General features: G+C 33.7%; 1 protein-coding gene across 3 annotated transcripts in view; it reads right to left on the reverse strand.

The window, feature by feature from the left end:
- Hipk (Homeodomain interacting protein kinase) overlaps window positions 1-24,758 on the reverse strand; it is a 202,960-nt gene that overhangs the window by 55,782 nt on the left and 122,420 nt on the right. For all 3 annotated transcript variants that reach the window (XM_072527266.1, XM_072527267.1, XM_072527265.1), the window contains exons 5-7: window positions 19,249-19,479; window positions 8,271-8,554; window positions 460-763 (exon numbers count right to left, since the gene is read on the reverse strand). In XM_072527266.1, coding sequence (XP_072383367.1) covers window positions 460-763; window positions 8,271-8,554; window positions 19,249-19,479 — 819 coding nt within the window. The remainder of the gene's footprint in view (window positions 1-459; window positions 764-8,270; window positions 8,555-19,248; window positions 19,480-24,758) is intronic.

A 24,758-nucleotide genomic window follows, 5' to 3' on the forward strand; every position in this document is an offset into this window, starting at 1 on the left:
GGGTAAACGGTTGTGTGCACCTTAAGCGGTTTCCAGAATTCAATTGTCTATTATTTTTTTTATTAAGTTACTGCCACGATATTTTGAACAAAAATGTAACACATAATAAATTTTGTAACTTTTTAAGGGTTTTTAACCACATATTTAGTGGCTAGACTCATGAATACCTGGTAATAATACAGTGATGATGGACTTTTTAGTCCAAAAGCGTCCTGTGATGTAGCCCGACAAAACTTTTAATTATATACCTTTTATAAAGGATTTTAATTAAACCTTTTGTTATTCATGGTATATGGTATACTATCATGGTATATTATAGTATATTTACCCACAAAATTGTAAAATCAATAACAGTTTTAGTAGTTTGTTTTTTATACTAACAGCTGCTTCCTTCATTAAATAAAAGCTTACGGTAATTATTTATTGGAGTATTTATGTGATCAAAAGAAATATTCTTACCTGGTCCATAGTCAACATTCTTTTCAGCAAGTCTATGAACTCTTTCCTGTCAACTTTTTCGGCTAACAATTGGCCGCCTTCGAGATCAGTTGGTACATTAACTTGTCCTATATCGTCTAAGCAGTTGAAGATGTACTTTCTGGCCTCTTTGGACTTGATCCCTGTTTCGGCTTCGTGTTCTTCTGGTGTTTTGAGCCTCCAGAAAGGGTATGTGCTGTCCATGTCTCTGTAGAAAAATTTCGTCGTTTTCGATGCGTTATTCAGCATATGTTCGGTGGGCAAACCTTGGGTTTGGCTGATGTATCTGTAAAAAATAACGATGTTAAATATTTGCTACATGATGTGTGAAAGTATGGTCTATACATCATAGTGGAATTAAAATTTATCTTTAATAAAAAATTAAAATATTGTTTGCCCGATTAAGAAACAATGCTGTGACTTTACAAATATACAAAAATTATGCGTTTTGAGTTTACAACCCTCCATTTACCCTCCATTTTACATCGAGATTTTTCCTTCTATGCATAATTTTCTGAAAAGTGGTGGTAAGTATACGTTATAACATGCTCTTTGAGGAGCCTAACTTACTGAGGCTAACTTTGCGATTGTTAATGCCTTTCCACATTTGATGAAGATCTGCCTCGTTTTGGTGGTTTTTACAAAGAAAAAATTTTCAGCAATTGGTATATAATTTTTTTTCTATCGCTAATGCCTGAGCATACAATAGTGGGGAACAATAATTATTAAAAGTGTGCTAATACTAGCGTTTGCGGATGATGTAGACATAATGGCAATGTCAAGAAAAGAAATAATAGAGAAATGTTACCATGGCTTAATTAGACAACTAAAATCACATAACGTCGCAAGAAAAACAAAATGCCAATATAGTTGGCCTTATTTTCGTTTATCTTAAGGCCAATTCCTTTGGTCCCGTTTTCAAATAGGATCAAGACTTTCTTTGTAGCTTTGGTGTACTGAACAATTGTGTGGACATCGTCAGCAAAAGACAGTAGTATTTTTTATCCATGGGCAACCAAGTCGTTTGTCAGCTTTCGCTGTGTTTTTTACTGCATAATCTTCAAGTGGATGCATACTATATGGCTTTCATACCACTGTTTCAGCATTTTCCATCTTTGCAAGACTCCACTTGTGAGACGATATAGACCCCTGCAAAGAATAACGTTGAAACCGTAATTTCTTTGATTTACTTTTTTATATACATGTGACATTTTTGCAGTATAAGAAATGGTAAGTAAATGCACTGGTTTCGACATAAACTCAACAAATTATCATATTTTGCTTTGTTTATACCTAGATGGGATGAATACGCTGTATCTAGCTCCTTAGAAAGGTTTTTACTAGAAGTTTTTTCCTGGAGATAAGTTTCTGTAGCCAGTTTAATTTAATTTTTTTATTGAATAGAAAATCATATCGAATATTTCCCGCGCTAGGATTTGTTTCACCATGGTCCAGACAATTTTTTCGTTCTCTTCATTTATATACCAATTTGGAAATATCAAATTTTTTCACGGTACTAAAGTCATAAATCACAATATTTCACGGTACTGTCATAATGTTGCAGTTGCCGTAGACGAGATAGGATGTTCTGTTTGCATTCACTGGGTATCTCTACAAAACATAATTTTGTTGTTTTGTTTTCTAATGTAATGAAACTCTTGCACTGGTATTCATAGTGCGTCGCCAGGAAGAGTCGCCGGCGGTTCTTCAGTTAGCGAACACTCCATCGAGATTTCATCCCCTATTTCATAGTCAATCTTCGGAGAACCGCTAGTGGGCGATCGGTTACTTACTACTCGATATGAAAACATAGACGTATTTGATGACAAGGATCTACAGCAATCGTACTTGTGAACTAGTCGACTGGAGTTACAATTTGCCAAATTTAAATGTAATCGTTTCTAGTCATTCATATTAATATTATAATGTATAATTAAAGTTTTTAACATTGGTAATAGTATTAAAGCTTTTAATATTGTTTTTTAATATTAATAATAATAATATTAAGTAATTAAATATTGCGCCTTACATAAAAAAAGTACGAGATAAATAACTCGTTTTTTTATATGAAAGTGCAATTTTCTTGCAAATGCTTGGTTTTTTTTACAAGATAATACAAATTGTATGAAGAGTAGCTAAGCGTTGGGTAGTCAGTGGCGAATCTACGAGGAGGGAAAAAGGATCTTCTAAATTTGCCAATACTTTGACTGAACACACAACCAAGAGAGGATGGAATGTTGTCAGACCATTATCAATATTGAAATATAACCAGTACGTGACAAAAAACGATGTAGAATATGTTGTATGGATAAAATTTGAAAAAACACAATTTACGAGTGTGCTGATTGTGACAAAAAAACCTGGACTATGCATAGGATATTGTTTTCGCAAATACCATTCAACCAACAGATAGATTGCATTCAGTATATTAGTTTAAATAAAAATTTTATTTTCTAAAGACCTTTTAATTGTTAGCTGATGTCCCACTAACAATTTCTAATTTGATTTTCTATTTTATACACATTGATATGTTATAATTACTCGTACATACATTTGTTTTTCTTGATTTGTTTTTTATTTATTGATATTATAATGGAAAAAGTGATAGGTTTGTATGGAATTTTGAATAGTATTGAGCAGGAAAATTTGGAATTTTAGAAAGGGAGAATTGTATTTATTTATTAATTACTTCAACACAGCTAAGTGAAAGAGCGCCAAATGGTGTAACATAAAATTGAAATCAATTAAAATGTTATAAGTCTTCTTCGTACAATCTGTCCAATATTTTGAGCTTGATTCGGTATGTGAGGTTCATTATCATCTAGTTCTTCTTCCACATTATCTTGTTCATCATTTACGTCATTCACTTTGATCCCAATATTGTAAAGAACTGGACATGCCACAATTATTTCTGGAACTCTTTCCAATTTATTATTTAAACCCCGACTCAAACAACAAAATCTTTTTTTCCACAATCCAAACAATCTCTCAACGGTATTTCTCGTTCTAATATGAGATCTGTTATACCTTACTTCTTGTTCAATTCCAGGATTTAAAAGAGGCGTCATTAAATACGGTAAACAAGCATGGCCACTATCTCCAAGAAGAAATCCTGTTAAAGTGCCATTCTCGAAACGGTGTTTCACTGAACTATTATTGAAGATCATCGAATCATGTTCTCTTCCAGGCCAACGAGTTACAACATCGAAAATTTCTAAATTGGGTCCACCCACTACTTGGACGTTTATTGAAAAATATCTTTTCCTGTTTCTATATACCTCGGCCATATTCCCTCCAGGACTTTTTATTGGTATGTGGGTACAGTCTATACACCCTGTTACTTTGTGAAAAATTGGCAATATCGTAAAACAGCCTTTGGTTCTTTCTCTGGTTTTCGAGACCTTCAGGAAATTTTATATATGTGGGTAATAGCTGAGCAAGTAGGCGGGAAATTTTAGTAGGCAACTAAAAGACATAAAATGGGTGGAAACAGTAATCCACGTCGATTAATTTTCACCATTTTATCATTTATTACTGGCAACATTATTTCAATAACTGTTTGTTTTCGAAATCTATACCTTTTTCGAAATTCATTATCATTATAAAAGTGTAATGGATTTTGCATGTCCCTTATATATCTTCTGGGTACTTGTAATATATCGTTTTGTTCATTTATTTCTCGGTTAACTACATAATATTGATGTAAATCGTCCATCGCAAACGTATTTCAAATTGACGGGCGAATCGGCGAATCGCCAGAGCATGCATATACCTTCTCTGGCGAAGCTTCGAAAATCTCTAAACAGGGCATGCGTCATTCGAGTGTGAGATGACTGTGAAAGCGACTGGTGCGTACCCAGCGACATGCCAGCGACTGTTCGGAGAAAGATGCTTTACGCTTGCGTCAACCAGGCTGTAGGTCGACTATGAAACATAGATATGGTGGTGAACCACGTGGTGAACAGCCAGCGACGCGCTGGAGTCGGACTATGAATACGAACGTTAGTCTACCCCTACTATCTTCACAATAATGCCGCGAAATTTTGACACATATGTAGTATCTATCTGCACAATTATCGAAACTTAGAAGCCAATGCAGCGAATAAAACTGTAAGAACAGTTACGATGTAGTTTTTGATACGTATATGAGAATCATTTTGATACAATATGGTACGATACAGTATTTTTCGATGAAAATTGATTTGGTTAAACGTTGTATCTGTGGTTACTAGGTTATTCTAGAAGTAATTAAAATATTTTTTATATTTGCGGTATTGCCCCATTCGGAATCTTTCTTACAATTCTTATAATTGGCGTATAGAGCATAAAAAGTTGTACAACTAGAGCATCATCATCATCCAGCCTTCATTTATCACGTCCACTGCTGGACATAGGCCTCCCTTAAAATCCCCAATTGTTTGCAATTTTATGCTGGTGATACGCCTGATGTCGTCAAGGTGGTCTTCCTCTACTACGTTCGTCTGCTCTTGGCCTTCAATGTGTAATTTTGCTCGTCCATCGTGAGTCATGCATTCTCGCTACATGGCCTGCCCAATTCCATTTTTGTTCCGCTATGTGTTCCACAACATCAGCAATACTCGTCCTTCTTCGCAGCTCTTCGACAACAAGAACACTGTAACTCAAAATCGCCAAAAATGTTGGTTACAACGTTATTCCATAATATATTTCCAGATGAATATATTGGTCGATATATTTCCAGATGAAGTTTTCCTCCCCCTTCTCGAAGTAATTGCTGAGCCAGGAGCTTTATGATTTTTTATAGTCTAGGCGTGATCTGTTTTGGATTGGACATTTTCCATAGGAAGCTATTTTTTTGCTGGAATCCCTTCAGGATGTGCTCAATATCGATAATCACTAAATCACTGTGCTAAATTTTTTATTTAACAAAATCTGAAAACAATTGAAAATTTCTTATTTTTTGCTCCTATTTTCGTTTATAATTCGGAAAATATTGATCCTAGAGAAAAAATTATAAGAAGTTAAAAGTTTCGTTATTCAATTTTACACAATATTTCGTTAGCTAGAAATTGAAAATTGAATGTTTATTGTTGAAAAAACAGCAATAATTGGAAAAAAAAGTACAAAAAAATGAAGTTAATCCTTTAAATGTTTTCGACTTTCTAAACTTGACTTACAAGCTCCATATTCCGCCTAGAAAAACTTTTTAATATGTTTAAGACGTGTGCTAAATTTTGTTAAGATCGGTCGGATAGGTTTTGCATAATAATTTTGCAATCCAGCCTACTGGAAAAAAATCGCAAATTTTCAAATTCATAGTAGGCCCTAAATAAGGCTCTCAGATAGTTGCAAATTTTTTTACACTTAAAGGAAGGCTCAAACTTTCAAACGCTTTTTGTAAAATTCAAACAGGTTCACTAGGAGAGCCTAGAAATTTTTTAAAAGTTTTATATATATTAGGGTTATAAACAAATTGAATAACTTTAAGAGCTTTAAACATTTCAATTTCAAAATTTATACACTTAAAGAACATTAAAAGATGCTTCTTTAAAAAAAAAGATACATTAGGCTTACTGGTTGCCGAGATATTGAAGGTCAAAGTTGGCATACATTTGCCGTGTAACCATAAGTGATGGAGGGCTCGTTTTTAAAAAAATACCCTCGTCTTCTTTTTCGCGTAAAATGTCGCTCGGAATGCATGAGAGGTGGTGGTGGGGGACATTCACTCAAAATGTGCGCAAAATCATAGCGCGCGCTAAAAATTGCAATATCTCGGCTTCTTGTTAACCAATTTGGCTCTTTTTTTTGAATCGCTGTCTCGGACGACAAGGATTATAAATATCATATTTTCAAATACCATTTTTAATTGCAAATTGGGAAATTTGCAATAAACAATTGTATGTTAAACAAATATTTGCATTTTTTCTTCATGCATTTTTTTTGAGCCTGCAATTTATACATTGAAGTAAATTGGTACTTTTAGTAAACAAATATGTATTTATAAATTGTTAATAAATAATTTAAATTGTTAAAACAAATGCGAACGAAAAAAAATTTTTTTTTCATAAATAAACTTTATTTTGACTCAATCTTCAATAATTTTTTTTAAAGTCTTTTTCTTTTTTTGGAAGGATATGTTTAAAGCTCGTTAAGTTATTCAATTTGTTTATAAGCCTAAAAAATGTTTAAAACTTTAAAAAAAATTCTAGGCTCTCCTAGTGAACCGATTTGAATTTTACAAAAAGCGTTTAAAAGTTTGAGCCTTCCTTTATATGTAAAAAAATTTGCAACTATCTGAAAGCCTTATTTAGGGCATACAATAAATTTGAAAATTTGCGATTTTTTTCCAGTAGGCTGGATTGCAAAATTATTATGCAAAACCTATCCGACCGATCTTAACAAAATTTAGCACACGTTTTAAACATTTTAAAGTTTTTCTAGGCGGAATATGGAGCTTGTAAGTCAAGTTTAGAAAGTCGAAAACATTTAAAGGATTAACTTAATTTTTTTGTACTTTTTTTCCAATTATTGCTATTTTTTCAACAATAAACATTAAATTTTCAATTTCTAGCTAACGAAATATTGTGTAAAATTGAATACCGAAACTTTTAACTTCGTATAATTTTTTCTCTAGGATCAATATTTTCCGAATTATAAACGAAAATAGGAGCAAAAAAATGAGAAATTTTCAATTTTTTTCAAATTTTGTTAAATAAAAAATTTAGCACAGGGTTTGCGACTGGCGCATATCGTGATTATCGATATTGGGCACATCCTGAAGTGATTCTAGCAAAAAAATAGCTTCCTATGGAAAATGTCCATTATGGTCTGAATTTCAACAGATACCGCCTAGTCTATTAGGAACAAAATTGCTGTGAAGTCGTTTACATAATTCAAAAGGCAAAATAACGTTAATGTGCTCGATAGAACTGGAAGTTTTCCAGATTGAAATCATACGGAAAATTAGTTTTATCATTTCAAAAAGACCTGACGAAAAGGATTTTCAAATGAAAAGAAAAAATACGATAAAAATGCTTTCAAAGAATTGTTTGTTCAATATGGAACAATATTTTGTTGTCTGGTGGATAATATATGATAACAAAACAAGGATTTTTGAAAAACAGAATATAGTTCTCTATTATTATTCATGATGTTTAGCTTTTCATGCATTAATTTTCCCAGTAATGTAACCTCTACCTTCGTATGCACGTTAAATCTAATTTATGCTGTTCCATCACCGAGCACTACCTGGAAATATTCGCCTTTCGGTCGAAAATGCGCCAAAATCTGCACCTACATCTGGAAATGCATTGCACCGTTCCTGTAATTCTCGACACTCTCCTTTTCTCGTAATTTGGCACTTGTCCAACTGCCCGTTTCATCAATTTCGATTTTATCTCGAATGTTCGCCAAACAAATTATACAATTCACTTCAGATAACGCGGAGTTCTCATTTATATTTCGAATAATATCGACTCCATAGAGAAATCTTGCATGTGTGAACCAGATAATGACGGGGATAATTCGTCAGGAGGTAATTTGAAAAAGATCTCGGTGAGTAAAGTGATGAAATTAAACGTAACTTTTGGGGATTCAAGTTTGAAATATTGGAATTTAAATAAAGAGAATAATTTTCAACATTATAGGTATAAATAATGAGTTTTTAACATTGCGGAAATAATATAATAATATTGTGGTATTGTGCAACTGTGGCATGATAATTTCTCTTGAATTTAAAACTTTTGACGACACTGTACTTTCAGTTAACTTTGTCTAGTTTACATGTACTTTATTATAATAAACCTTTCTCTTACCGGATCTGGTCGTATTCAGAAGATCCCGGATACAACGGCCATCCCAGGAAGAGTTCCGCCACCACGCACCCCAACGACCACATGTCGATTGCTTCGCAGAAGGGCAATCCCAATATAATCTCCGGCGCCCTGTAGTACCTCGATTGCAAGTAAGTGTTACATACCGCCTTGCTGACATGTGACGCGCTGCCGAAATCTATCACTTTCACGCGGTACGGCTGCCGTACTGGATCGACTAACATGATGTTTTCAGGTTTCAAATCCGCGTGAATCAGTCCTAATTGCTGTAAAAAATAATATGACATTAGTAAAAATATGATAAGTATACTAAACTGCACAAATGTAAGATCAATTTATGTGATTAGGTAAGAGAATGTTTGTATATACTATTATTCAAAATAAAAACGTTGCAAGTCACAATTTATAAAAAGTGACGTCACTTGTACTTAAAATTTCCAGAACATCAACCTTAGAGTTTAAATTTCCCTAACACAGCTAATAATACGACACACATACGCAACTGCTCTATCTTTCATAGGCGTCAACATGGTATAGTATTTGGTATTCATTTAAGAATTTTCAGAAAAGTGGAACAAGACATCACTGAAACCCAATTTGGATGTAGGAATGCCATGGGTACACGAGAGGCATTATTTGGATTTAACGTCCTCATGCAAAGATGTATGGATGTAAACCAACCACTCTATGTTTGTTTTATTGATTACAATAAGGCGTTCGATAAGGTCCGCACAACCGTCTTATACAGTTACTTAAAGATAAACACATTGACAAAAAAGACTTAAGAATAATAACTCATCTCTACTTTAACCAAACAGCAAAAGTCAGAGTAGGCAAAGAACTTTCGGAGGAAGTAGAGATAAAAAGAGGCGTAAGGCAAGGTTGCCTACTCTCCCACTTATTGTTCAATCTATATTCGGAAGAAATAATTAAAAAATCACTCGAAAATGTAACAAAAGTCAACGGCAGACCCATCAACAATATCAGATATGCCGATGATACTATACTAATTGCAGAGAATATACAAGATTTACAGACACTTTTAGTTAATGTAGTGAGGAAAGCGGACTAACGCTTAATGTTAATAAAACAAAATTTATGACAACAACAAGACATTTTAAACATAAGAGGGGTTCCAATAGAAAAAGTAAAAAAATACAGATATCTTGGTACAATTAGTAATGAAAATAACGAGTATACAAAAGATATAAAAATGAGAATTGGACAAGCTAGATCAACATTTAATAAGATGAGAAAAGTATTATGTAGTAGAGACCTTAGTTTGCAACTCAAAATAAGAATATTACGTTCATATGTGTTTTCGGTGCAGCTGTATGGGGTGGAGGCCTGGACCTTAAAGAAAGAAGTGAGCGATCGACTTGAAGCATTCGAGATGTGGACCTACCGAAGAATATTAAAAATAAGTTGGGTAGACCGAAAAACAAATGTTGAGGCCCTCAGAAAGATGACAGAGGAAATGGAAATCATGAATACGATTAAGATAAGAAAGTTCAGTATCGAGTCGATAGCCGTAGAAGACGGTTGTTTTGATATTGCTTTCGGTGCGAGATTGAAAGTGATCGCTATTGTGTTATTTTGTGAATTTGTTTAGTGCAAATTAGGTCCATAATTTGGTATTCCAAAAAATCTAATTATGGAAGAAGACGCTATTGGAGGTCATAGACCGCCGATGAATTACATTCTGTAAACACTTCTGAAAAACTAATATGGATGATAACAGGTCTGTAAATACTTTAATTGATTTTGAAAACCGGTATAAACCCAGCGATTCTGGGCTCCATTCTTTGTATATATTGAACACAAAAATAAAAATATCGGTAGGTTATTTCCAATGAAGGTAGGACATTTTTTATTAAATGATTCGTCCATTAAAAATGATGTACTTGATATAAAAACAGTTGGCATTAATAGGGTAAAAGTCATTTTTAAAACTTATTCTATATCAAATAAAATAATTAATCATGATTCAATAAATAAAAATGATCTTATAGCTTATATTCCAAAATTTTATACACACAGAAAGGGCATAGTCCGTATGGTTGATACTTTCTTTTCGGAGAATTATTTAAAGGATGCGATAATATCCGAGAGACAAGTGGTAAATGTTCAAAGGATGCAACGAAAAAATAACGAACAACGATGGCACAACTCAATTAGTACCAAGACAAATGATAATTGTAGAATTTTTGGGCAACGAGGTTCCACAAAACATAATAATTAATTTATGCAATTTCTCAGTAGATCCATACATACATCCGGTAATGCAATGCTATAAATGTCTCAGATATGGTCAATCCTCAAAACAATGTAAATCTAAGGACAGTAGATGTAAAAAATATACAGACACCACCCATACTGTAGAAATTTGTAATGAAAATAATCATTGCATAGGTATATTGTAAAACCAACGATCACACCTAGTTGTCTAGAAAATGTCCAATATACGAGAAACAGAAGAAAATCAAAGCAATAATGGCATTGGCTCCACCAATTTTACCCCATACCTCTGTCTCAACTTCTAGCAAAAGACCTACCCCTAAATCTTATCCTATAATACCCAATCCCTACAGGGACGAATTTATTGACTATAAAGAGAAACTTATATTACTTCAAGTACGAGGCAATGTTGCTGATTTTAGCGCTTCATGTATTTGCAATATCTAATCCAAAATTTAAAAAACTTTAACTTATTCCGTTTAAAAATTATTATTTAACACAACAAACGATGGACAGTGTTTGAGGTAAACAAAATGAACGAGGCCGCGTTGCTCAGAGTCGTATTAGATATGAGGATGCTCCTTACGACAGTCCTACTATCACATAAACAAAAATATTGGAGAAGAAAAATTAGGAGATGATAGATAGCACAGCTAAACCAGAAATATTGAACAAATAAAAAAATTATAAACAATTTGCCAAAAATGACGCTAGAAGAAAAAATGCTTATATTCTTTTGAAGTGAAACAAAAAAATAAGATTGGAATACCAATACCACTGAAGACGAACAGTAGTCCATATATTTACAGAGAAAGAATACTACTTTTTCCTTCTGTAAAGAAGTGGAAGAAGCTGTTAATACTTTATTTACATTAAAACCAATAGAACATAGAAAAGTTATAACAACTCACCTAACGGACGGGAAAGCACTATACCTGTGATTCGTTCGGCAGTTAGGAAGAGAATAGATGCATTCCCTCCGCGAACTAAGCATACCACCGTCGAAACCAAGGCAGAGCCTCAATCGTACGATTAAAACTGACCAATGCAAAAAAGTTCTAGAAGAAGACTTGCGTCCTCTCTCAAGAATCGATGATTTACCAAAACAAAATTTAATGTTTACGTTATTAAAACGCAATTCAGTTATACACAGACGCATAAAAATGATTGCGTTCTGAATTAAATGGAATTTAAAGAAAATATATAGGTTCTTTGGATCGTTACATTATGATCTGCCTATATTGAGATGTGTCATAAGAGGTTATGTGAACATTAATCGATATTGGGTTATTAAAATCATTATCATTTTTTTCCCATTTAAGGTAAGACAATTTGGTTATGTTGCACGGGAAGAAAAGCCCGATTGAAGACGATAGATCGATGGTGTAAGGCACTGACAGTACATTATATTCCCTATTAAAGGACATCTAAAAGCTGTCTTTTTTTACCGCAATTATGCTTTAGTTCTACTTCCGAAATTCACTGTACTGTTTCGTAATCATTTTGTGTACGAACGAGCCCTGATAATGATGGCTCGTTCACAACTGTACTGGATTCTAATGATTTTTTTGTGTGTACATTGGTATATGTAAAAAAAATTATTTTTGTACATTTTTTTTTGTCCTCGTACCTTGAAATTTGGAAATTAAGGGATCTGCTTTATGAAGTGCTGCAATATATATGCTATTCTTACAATTTTTAAAATATCTATCTAGCGTTTTTCGTACAAAATATGCCACTGTCTGCAGATAGGTACTTTGCAAAGTTTCCAGACAGATATTACGTATAAAGGGTAATAACGACATTGGAACGATATAAAACAAGAATGTGTTAAAAAATAATTGCCATTTTCACTAACAGAACAAGAACTTTTCAGGCCACCAACGCATTTATTATTGTTTATTTGATATTTCAATGTGTAATGCTTATCACAGTTAACTTAAATAATGTTCCAATCTACTTCCCTTTAAGTAGACTTTCCTAATGTCACTAAGAAATGATTATCCTATCAAATTAAACCTATCGCAATAACCGCAATATTGTAACAGTTTAATTAAAACTAAAATATCTTGGAAACACAAACCTCAAAACAAATTGCGATAAAGGTAATTAGTATTCTGATTTAAACATACAATAGGTCTGTTACTATTAGCACATTAGGTATACAAGGCTAACGACCTCTGACAAATTGGTTTTCTTTCCACCAGACACGTCAATGCACAATGAGATAACAGAAACCTTTTTATGCATTACGCTTTGTAATCCATTGTTTTTTACAGTCCAGTCCGATGGACTGTCGACAATGCATATAAAGTTGCATCTATTATACTGAACATCATACATTAAATATCTTCGTTTTTGGTTAAATAAAAGCAGAGTTTTAACAGCAAAAATCATTCCAAATTTGCGTAATACTTCTGGATATTTATAATTAATATTTGCATATTATAATTGGCTGCTATTAATTGGATTAGACGTGTAAATTTTTGCGTTTATTATATTATTCCAATAGATTGGTGAATAAATCATCGATCATATAATAAATGTATCAACTGTCGCACACATTCGAATGTATATTTTATGTTCCGATCACTAGATCTTTGGGTTCCATTACTTTCATTTGATTTGTAACTTTCATATGTTTTGTTTTGCTTATACTAAATTTAAAACGCCCCATGCCACAAGAAAATAGTTACAGAAGTAGTAAAGGCTAGGACCTATACATTTATCGTTTTTCCTCTTGCCATGATGTAAATATTATCATCGTGTACTAGTATTTGTAAAATTCTATTAGTGATGCTGATTCTTGTAATCATCCTCGATGCCAATTCAGATTTTTGCAGATCATTGTTAAATAGACACACGATAAACTATTAGGTGAGACAATGAAGCAGTAAAAAGCCCAAAACCTACCAATTTTTGGAAGTTGGATGGATCTCAATGAAACTTTTGTTACATTCGATTCGTAGGAGCGTTAAGAAATAAATTTGTAATTCGGAAATAATTGACGGAAATGTTTATTACTACTCGAGGGTATTTGACTGCAAAAATTGATAGCTTTATTGCTTCTTGCCTCGCTTATATAATCTTGTCGTAATCACATCTTTGTCTGGAAAGGTCTTGACGTTTCGCCCTGCGCTCTAACCTTACTATATTGGAATATCAAATTATACCATGGCATTGTAAACTGAGACTTTTCGATGCTACATACAGAATGTGAGTACCAATTCCATATGTTTTTTACTTTTATATGTTCACAGAATGCGGAGATAAGACCATAAAGAAGGTAGGCCCATATTTTGTATGCCAACATGTTCCCAAACAATTCCATGAATTGTCATATATGGTACGTCATTTTTGTGCGGAATATTTTAGAAGTTAGGGAGAAAAATGATTTGCCTCAACTGATTTGTGCTGTCAGTTTTTTAATTGTTTAGATCATTTATTCCTCCGATGGGATGTTCTTTTTCTCTCTTTTGTCTTCTATGTCCTCGAGCTGCTACACCACACTAAAATTCTTACTAAGGAGAACACCACAAGTCATCACCGTACGTAGAGCTATGGATGACTTCAGTGAAGATTCGATCTACGAACAAACACCATGCAGCAATAAGAACCTAGCGTAAGAGACGAGAAAGGGACGAAAGGGGACAAAAAGGACTTCATCTATTCCAAAAAAGAACATGACCGCAGAATGTCCCATTATCCAAGAATTCACACAAGTATTTTAGTTATCACACTACGGTACGTGAGGCGTCTGGGTTATCTTACTATGTGTGCAGGTAACTTAAAGGAAGTGAGATTCGGTGAAACCGGTGAAACGAATGCATGGAAAAATATGAATGAATGGATAAGATTAAAAAATTAATAGTATCTAATAATGGACCTAGATTGACCAATCAACCTGAAAAATTAATGAATGGTGTGCCTGAAATTGATGAAAAATGAAGGCCGATGGAAACATAGTGAGAAAAATTCTCAAAGATGAAAAGATTCTCAAAAACATAAATCTAAAAATATTTTTGTGTTTAGCAATGTATACTTATATAACTAAATATTGAAAGTGACAAAATAGCTTAGCTCGTGTATTAGTATGGTAGTCATGAGAATTACATGTTAACAGAAAAGACGATAAGCGAATTTACTACCGTACCCGTTGACGCGTGACTCGGGTGACGTTTATCACAATAATGCTCGTGCACAGCTAATTGTCATCTGCTCCAACATGTAGTTGTTATAAAATATTGATAGCAGGACAACGAAAACCAACAGCAAAACACAAATTGAAGACAAGCTTTTAACAAAGTCTTAATTAACGAAAAAATAACAATAATGTTTTCTAATCAACTGGACGAATATATGTAACAGGATTGGTTTTGATTGATATTTACTCACTATGAATTAGTATTACATTCATAAATTAAGTAATCTACAAAAAAAACATTTCATATTTTAAAAATGTTAAGTATGCTATGCTAATAAATTTTCGTAGGCCGTCACTGTATATCGTTAAATTAAATAAATATAGAAAGTCCAAGGAAAGATAAGATATATTTATTTTATCATATTTTTTATTATTCCAAATCCACATAAAGGACACTTGAGTAGCGTGTGTTAATAAAAATCCCAATATAAACATTCGAGTAAATTTGTGAAGCAAAATAAGTTTGATTCTATTTTTGAATGCCTTTCAAAACAAACGAATTTTTGGCAACAGTCGATGGAGTCATCTTTTTAGCTTTTTCGTGTGAAATAGCATAATGTAAAGTATGTAGGGTATAAAATTGAACCAATAATGGTCGGTAAAGAAAGGATGTAGCTTTTGGTTATTTTATCGTTGTATAGTACTCAAATCAGATAGTTTTAAATAAATAAGAAAATAAATATAACAATAACACACTGAAAACTTTGTTTTCAAAACTTCCACAACATTTATTATAAAATCTTATCACTACAGCTGTTTCGACAGAGTGCCTTTCTCAAGTGATCTATTTTTGGTATGTGTTTACACTTTACAGTCTTTAACTGAATAGGTCGACAAAGGGAGAACTGTTTGTCTCAAGTTGGTCATTCAGAATTATGTCTGTATTTTTTAATTTGTTAATTTCCATAGATTCTAATAAAGATAGATTAAGGCCTTTATTTTGGATGTAAAGAATTTAAAATTCGTCATTAAAAAAAAAATGATTATGATCTAATCTAGAAGATGACGTGCGTATGTAAAATCTGTTTTTCTATTATCGAAAGCCCTTTTGTGTTCTACTATACGTTTGTTAAAAACTCTACCAGTTTGACCGATGTAAGTTTTTGTGCAGTCGCCACATTTAAGTTTGTATTCACCACTGTGTAAGTGTTTTTTATGTTGGCTCTTGTTTTTAATAGATTTGCCTAAGTTGTTGTTTGTTTTAAAAGCTGGTGTTATTCCTTTCTTCTTTATGTGTTTGGCTAAACATGAGACTACAAATAATCAGCAATTGGTAAGAGCAGAAATCAAGAAAGACAACCAACTGAGCGAAGAAGTTGTAATAGAGATGTGTCAAAGGTTGTCATACCGACCTAGTTTTTAATTACTACGCAGAAGGGATATTTAAACTAGCGCTGGAAGACATTCATGAAGGCATACTCATAATTAGAGAATGTCTAGGTTATTTCAGATGCGCAGATGACAATAATCTTGCGAAGATATAATGCAAGGTCTACAAACAGTAGTTACCATAGAATACAATACGAGAGGTTGCTATTTATATTTCTGGCCTAACAATAAAAGAAACAAGTATTTATGGTCGGAAATGGCTTTATTGCTTTTCAAAATATTCTCCATGAAAATCAATACACTTTTCCACTTAGATTGATTTAACTCCAAAATTTGGGCTTTTAATGCTTCAACCGTTTATTCTGGCGTCGAAAATCGTTGATCACGCAATTTATTTTTAAATTGTAGGAATAAAAAGAAGTCATTGGGTGCCAAATCAGGACTGTACGGCGGATGATCCGTTAATTCGATGTTTTGGCCGGTCAAAAACTCCGTTGTGTGTGCTGATGTGTGTGAGCTTACATTGTCGTGGTGAATAATGATTCGATTAGTTGTGAACTTCTTCATCTACCCTCTGGTCATTGTAGACCACTTCTTCTGTGGAAAAGAAGAGGAGATCAACAGATAAGAAACCACTCCTTAGAACTCCCTGGTTATTGTCAATCACGAATTCTTGGTACTTCTTGCACACATCAAAGTCAAAGAAGCCTCCCCAGGTCATCGTCATCGGAGACCCTGATGGCATGGTTACCAAGGTGGTCCAAAACCGCGCTTGTTCTAATAGTCGTGATTATGCTGTACTTTTATGTATTATGATTATTGTTTATTTTGTTGTCACAGTGTGTTTTCTCTTTCGTTTATAGCATTTTTTCATAATATTCTTCCTGTATTCTGTTGATCTATTTATCTAAAAATTCGATTTCTACTTTTTGGTTCTTTAGACCTCTTGTTTTAATGCTAGGACCGTTTTTTGTTGTTTTGGCTGTTTATAGAATTATTTTGTAATTTTTTCTGCCTTTTTCAATATCCTTCTTCTCATTGAACCAATAATTTTTCTTCCTTTTTTAGTTTATTTCTTGTCATCTTCCGTTTATGTCTGGATTTACTCATAAGGTTGGATCTGTTTGGCTTGATATCTTTTTTTTTTTTTTTATCTGAGCTCATTATTTTTTGGCAACCAAAAAGTGGTCTGTGTCCGCGTTTGTCCCTTCCACTCCGTCCGCGATCCGACAGAAGATCTCGTGCTTAGAGTTTTCTGAACTAATTCTTTTGTTGCTAGAACGTGATCGATTTGATTTTTATTGCTTCCAGATGGATTACTCCAGGTTGCGTCCAAATTTCGGCTATAAAAATGTCATTTGGGATTTCGTAGAATCCATTTTTTTGTGTTTGATTCGGTCGGTTATTTGATTTGCTGCATTTATATTTTGCCACCTACTGAGTTGCCAATTTATTATTTATTAAAACTTGACTTTATTCTTGCCTTGCTTATCCTCTCCACTGCAAATAAATGTAATGTAAAGTATTTTTTTGTGGTTTCTCCTGTTTTCTCCATCTTACTTCTTATTCAGTTTTCGGGTTTGAACAGTGTCTTTTTTGGACGATCCGTACATGGGCCCATTTCCGCGTTTGGTTATCTTTGTAGCTACATCCCTTAGGAGAACGAGAATCAGATACAGAACGAGATCAGGATAACTAAAGTCTTCTTCTTCTTTTGGCATCATAACCCTGGATGGATCTTTGCCTGTCTGGCTATGTCCTTCCATTCAGATCTCTCTTGTGCCCTTCTTCTCCATTGTCTTATGTTCATTGTTTTCAGGTCGTCTTCCACGTCATCCAACCATCTCGTTCTGGGCCTTCCTTTTTTTCGTCTTCCTATGGGCTTCCATTGTAACATTTTCTTTGTTGTTTTTGCATCGTTTTGTCTCTGCACATGTCCCAGCCATGACAGTCTTTGACTTTTCACAAATCTTACAATGTCATAACCTTCATTTAACTCATTAACCTCGTCGTTTCTCCTGATTCTCCATGTGCCATCTTCCTCTTGTACCGGGCCATATACTTTCCTCAGTATTTTTCTCTCGAATGTCCTGAGTTGGGCTTCATCTTTTTTCGTCATCACCCAAGTTTCACATCCATAGGTTACTACGGGTCTAATCAATGTTCTGTAGATAGTCATTTTGGTTCTTTTGTCTAATAATTTCGATGTCATCAATCTTTTATTAGCATAGTATGTACGATTCCCGCTGGAAATACGTGCATTAATTTCGCTACTTACGGAGTTCTTCTGATTGATTTCTGTGCCGAGATATGTAAAGGCATCCACTCGTTCGATAGTATAGTTGTCTATTGTGATATTATTTTCATTGTCAGTTATTCTTTTGACTGTCATATACTTCGTTTTTGCTTCGTTTATTTTGAGACCTCTTTTTCTTGCTTCAGGATCAATTTGTTTGAACACTTCCATTAGTCGTGGCTTACTCCTACTAATGATGGCTACATCGTCTGCATATGCAGTAATTTGTACTGATTTGGTGTTTATATGGCCGGTTATATTGGTTTTTCTGATGACTGCCTCAAGAACTAGGTTGAATAGCATGGTTGATAGGGCATCTCACTGTCTTAGTCCCATGTTGATGTGAAACAGGGAAGTCAGTTCTCCATCTACTCTGACTGCGGCTTTTGAACCCTGCAACGTCATTTTTATGAGGCTGATGTATTTCTTAGGTATACCTAGATTACAAAGGTCTTCCAGCATTCTGGCTCTTTTTACACTATCAAAAGCTTGTTTAAAGTCTATATACATATTATATAGGTCTATGTCGTATTCATAAGCTTTTTCTTGTATCGTTCAGGATAACTAAAGTACTCAGAGGAAAAAACGTTTCACTCTGAACGTCAAACTGATATAGCTCCCAATTTAATTTAGTACTTTCCTACTACAAATATTTTTGAGCTGTTTAATACAAACAGTTCTTACATTGCAAACATGTTTAATTGAAGTTTACCAAAATTAGTATCAATTAATTGATTTTTGAGAGTTTAAAAGTATATTTCGCACATATTACTGTTCTTAATTGGTACAGTCTCTGTCCAGACGGTGACCAACACATCGAAGAATCGTATTAATTTTATTAATTTTTATATATTGTTATTAAAATTAGTATATAAAAAGATCAAATAATTTACCTTAAGTTTGAGCAACGCCGTCAAAACCTGCTGCAAAATCGGCCTGATATATTTTAGAGGTAGAGGGCTGAATTTATTCTGTTTGAGGAAGTCGTAGAGGTTCTGTTCGAGCATTTCGAACACAAGACACGTATGGTTCTTGTGTTGGAAACATTCGTATGCCCTGACGAAATTGAATTCGTCCGCATTTTCCTGGCTTAGTCTGGATAGTATGCTTACTTCTATTTGACCCTGAAAAACAAAATAAACATTAGTTCGAAAATGTGAAAATGTTCGTAAATGATTTATTACACCAGTCAGAAAATTACGTTATCATTTTATATCATGCTTTTTAACCGAATATGTCCACCCACTGAGTCCAACAGGCCCATAAGCGTTCATAATTTGCTTGTATTGTAGTTTTCTCCTTCTTTTTCCTCTTTATAAGCAATTCTGCTTGTTCAAAAAAATCAAAAAATCTTACAAGAAGTTCAAAGATCAAAATCTATAAATCCATCGTCAGACCTGTAATAACATACGGATGCGAAACGTGGACCATGACCAAAGCAAACGAAGAAAATCTCAGACGCTTTGAACGAAAAATACTTAGAAAAATTTTCGGACCTCGGCATGACATCACCACAAACCAGTATAAGATCAGAACCAATATCGAATTAAAAGCACTCTACAATGACGCCGATATTGTCCAAGAAATTAAATCACAGCGACTAAGATGGGCAGGCTACGTGCACAGACTGCATAACGATAGACTGGTAAAACTGGTATGGGAAGAGATTCCCACAGGCAAAAGACCACTCGGACGTCCCAGAATGCGATGGAGAGATAACATCCAAGCAGATCTCCGGAAAATGAACATTCCATTTGACCCTAGGTTGATGGAAGACCGAACAAATTGGAAAAAAGTTGTACAGTCAGCCAAGACCCACCCAGGGTTGTAGCGCTACGTGATGATGATGGTTAACGGATTAATACCTCTATGGAAGGTTGTCACTCCATCTTTTGCGCGGTCGTCCCATACTTCTTCTGCCGATTGGTGACTTATCTCTTGCTATTTTGACGACACGGGTCTCCTCCATTCTGCTTATGTGGTTATTCCACACTTTTTTTCTATTTTGTGTCCATTCATTTATACACTGTACGTTAAATTTTCTTCTAATGTCTACACTTCTCTTTCGATCTCTCAGCGTATTTCCTGTAATTCTTCTCAGTACTCTCATCTATGCAGTTTCCAGTAGCCTTTGCGTTGTGGCTGTGTCGGATCTTGTTTCTGAGGCATATGGCATTATTGGTCTTACACTGGCTTTATAAATTCTTAACTTCATCTCAGTGTTAATGTGTCTGTTTCGCCATATGTGTTATTAAGGCATCCTGCCAGTCTATTTGCTTTTTGTACTTGATCTCTCACTTCTTTGTCTAGGTCTCCATAGCTAGACACTGTATAGCCCAGGTATTTTATTTCCGTTACTTGTTCAATACTGATGCCATCAATTTCTATTTTACATATGGTTGGTTCTTTGCTGACTACTATTGTTTTAGTTTTCTGAGATGAGATTGTCATATTAAATTCTTTTGCTCTTATGTTAAATCTGTGAACCAGTCTTTGTAGACTATCTTCATATTGGGCTATCAATATTGCGTCGTCTGCGTAACAGAGTATTTTTATTTCTTTGTTTCCCATTCTGCATCTCTTCCTTTGTTAACGCTTCTGATGATTTCATCCATAATTGAAGAGCACGGGGCTCAATTAATCCCCTTGTCTTATTCCGCTGCCTATTTCTATAGGTTCTGTAAGTTGTCCATCTATTCTGACTTCCATTTTGTTGTTTTGGTAAATGTTTTCGATAGTTTTTATAATATTTAGGGGAACTTCTCTATTATACAGAAGATGGTTTACATCTTTGAGTTTTACTTTGTCAACCGCTTTCTTTAGGCCAATCAGACACAGAAATGCTGGTCTATTATACTCTAGTGATTCCTCAGTAATTTGCTTTTATAACGAATATTACATCTGTACACCATCCTCTACTAAGAAAACCCTGTTATCCGTCTGCTAAACATATCCTCTGATTTATTAGCACTTGTAAAATTTTAGTTGTAAGTTTTAGCATAGTATTTAACAAGTTGTAGTTTTCTGGCTGCTTTCTACAGCCAGGTTAGCACCCTACTGATAGACTTTAAAACCATACAGCTCATAGAAACAGGATTATGCCTCGGAACAGGAATGTTATTGGAGTTTTGTATTGCATTTTTTTTGTTTTGGGGTTTTTGTAACAAATACAGTCCGTCACTGACTTTTTATTTCTACTGTTGTATACTATATTACATACAGTGAGGAAACCACTTATGGAATAAAATTATTTGTGTCCTTATTATAGAAAATAATAAAAAACTCTGGGACACGTTAACTTTTAAATTTAAATGTGCGCTTTTTAAACATAAATTTAAATGTACAGGGTGATCCACGCAAGTCTGCCATAGTCCATAATCCTTATTTTTAATGAAACACCCTGTATATTTTTATGTTTTTAAAAGATTTTTAACAACCTGATTTCAACAAACTATATCATGTAGGGTCTATAATGAATAATACAAGGTGAAATTTTGAAATTAATAATTTATCACGTGTTATGGTATTATTTTAAATTAGCTAAATACAGACAACATACTTCTACTCTATGTGTCAGTATATTGGGGAAAATTTCTATTTAGTAACCCTGTTAACATTTTTTGTCATAAATAGGTAAAAACTGTCTAGATAATCTGCTAATTAAACTAAATCAGTAAATAATGCAGATTGTTATCAATCAGTTGTTGGTGTGTTGACATTTTACATTATAATAATAAATTCCTAATTAAAAGCCAATTTCTTGCAGAAATAAAAATGAAATATTTAACTCAGACCCACCGAATTGAGATTTTAATGATGATCGGTTACGGGGAGAATTGTAGAAGTCAAGTTAAAGTAGCAAACTTATTTAATCAGAGGTACCCTCAGTTGCCTAATATTGCACAAGGTACTGTGTCTAAAATTTATGCACAATTCAGAGAACTTGGACATGTTAAACCATTAAAAAGAAAACCGAACTTCATTGAAGATGAGGTGAAAGTGGATATTTTGTTAAGTGTCGCAGAGAATCCAACTTCAAGTTCACGTCAAATTGCACGTCAAAATAATGTGAGTCACACAACTGTCCTAAAGTGTCTCCATGAAGAAAAACTTTATCCATATAAATTGACTTTTGTGCAGGAGCTAACAAAAGACGATCCAGATCGTATAATGGATTTCTGCGAAAGAATGATGGATAAAATTAACACAAGTGAAATAGCTCTTGGCACAATTCTTTTTTCTGATGAATCAACATTTATATTGAACGGAGAGGTAAACTGACAAAACTGTAGATATTGGTCAGCGGAGAATCCTAATTTGATGCGTGAGACACACACTCAGTATCCTCAAAAGTTAAATGCTTAAGCAGGTATTATAGGAGATCATATTATTGGTCCTATATTTGTAGATGGTCATTTGACGGAAAAAATATAGCGGAAAAATATTTAAGCATGCTAAGAGACGATGTTCTTCCTCAGTTGGCTAACTTATATCCCAATCCAAAAGATTTGACCCTACCGCATGAAACTGTCTGGTTCCAGCAGGACGGTGCAATACCCCATTATGCTTATTAATGGTGAGAAATTACTTGAATGAAATCTTCTTCAATAAATGAATTGGATGAAGAAGTACTATTGAGTGGCCAGCTAGGTAGCCAAATCTTACGCCTTTGGATTTTTTTATGGAGTTATCTCAAGAACAAAGTATATGCAACACAATCAACTAGCATTAAAGACTTCAAAGGAAGGATAACTACAGAAATACGGAATATTTCAGCTCAAACTTTAAACAAAGTTCGGGACGAGTTTTATAGGAGACTGTGTTATGGCCAACAACAAGGTGGAGAACATTTTGAGCATTTATTTTAATGTAATCCAGTCAGTTACCTCGGGTATTCTATGAATTAATTGTCTTGAAGAAAATTATACTTAATTTCAAACTTTCACCTTGTATTATTTATATCACCTACATAATATAGTTCGTTGAGATCAGGTTGTTTAGGAGCTTTTAAAAACCTAAAAATATACAGGGTGTTTCATTTAAAATACAGATTATAGACTACGCCAGATTTGCGTGGATCACCCTGTACATTCAAATTTATGTTTAAGAAGAGCACATTTAAATTTAAAAGTTAAGGTATCTCAACGTTTTTTATTATTTTCTAAAACAAGGACACAAACAATTTTATTCCATAAGTGGTTTCCACACTGTATAAACATACCATATAAAACAGGCTAAATGGCATATCGCTTAGTCTGAGTGATATAAAAATAGTAAAAAAATTTCCCAAATTGGTCCAACGGACCCGCATTATATTATTTTGTTCGTCACAGTAATGCTTGTCATAAAACGGTAAATACCCTACATAAGATATAAGGAAAAGAATGCAACTATCTTAGTCAACTTGTTATACAAAACGGAAGGGGGAATAACCTTATTTTATGTTTTCTGTAATTATATTGATATTTTATCGACTCTTAAGACCAGGTGTGTATATCTTCCTTCATCATCATTAGCAACAGTCACGTACTATAGTTTATATAGGTCAAACTGGCAACAGGTGTATTTTCTCAAAAAGCTTGATAGTGTGTAAAATTTTTTATTGCAATCAGCTGAGTACTTTCGGCATGTGACATGCCATTCTCAGAGCTTCGTCTAAATAAATTACAAATACCTCATGGAAGAGTGATTGTCGACACAAAACAACGCCTCGCCATAATGATGAAAACCCTTTTAAAGTTGTAAAAATCACATTTAAAAGATGCTTGGTAGACCAAGGGCTGACTCGTTGAAACGAGGGAAAATACAGTATTTTCCAATTTATAGTTTAGTGATATTTCAACCGGCGACGATGTTGAAGGATCTGCACAATCACATGATGATAATGAATTTGATAACGAATGTATTACTGACCTTGCGAAAGACGTTCTATCTGTAAACATTTCGGACGGCGACAGTGAAATAGTTAATATAGAAGACAATACGGCAAACAATAGCATGTATAAAAAAAGTTCACCCAATCATCTTTATCTTTAATAAAAACATACAGAACATCAAATTCAAAATGGCCAATACAATACTAAGAAGTATCATGACGTATGGGGCGATATGTCTAATTCAGTTTAAATAAATAAAGTGTGTCACATAAAAAGGTCAATGAAATACGCTGCAGATGGAAATTTCTAAATGGCAATGTCGGAAAATAGTATTTGTAACAGGACATCCTTTAAAAAACATAAAAACCACGTTTTAACCATTTATTCAAAATTAATGTTTTCTAAAGCAGTAAACAGTATTATATATTAATATAAACGGCATATTATCCAATGTCATTCGCATTAATTAAAAATGTAGAATATTATTCATCAGACCGTGGCAACTTTCTGTAAGATTCATAGTAAAT

This window comes from Diabrotica undecimpunctata, chromosome 3, assembly GCF_040954645.1.
Source record: "Diabrotica undecimpunctata isolate CICGRU chromosome 3, icDiaUnde3, whole genome shotgun sequence".
Taxonomy (NCBI): domain Eukaryota; kingdom Metazoa; phylum Arthropoda; class Insecta; order Coleoptera; family Chrysomelidae; genus Diabrotica; species Diabrotica undecimpunctata.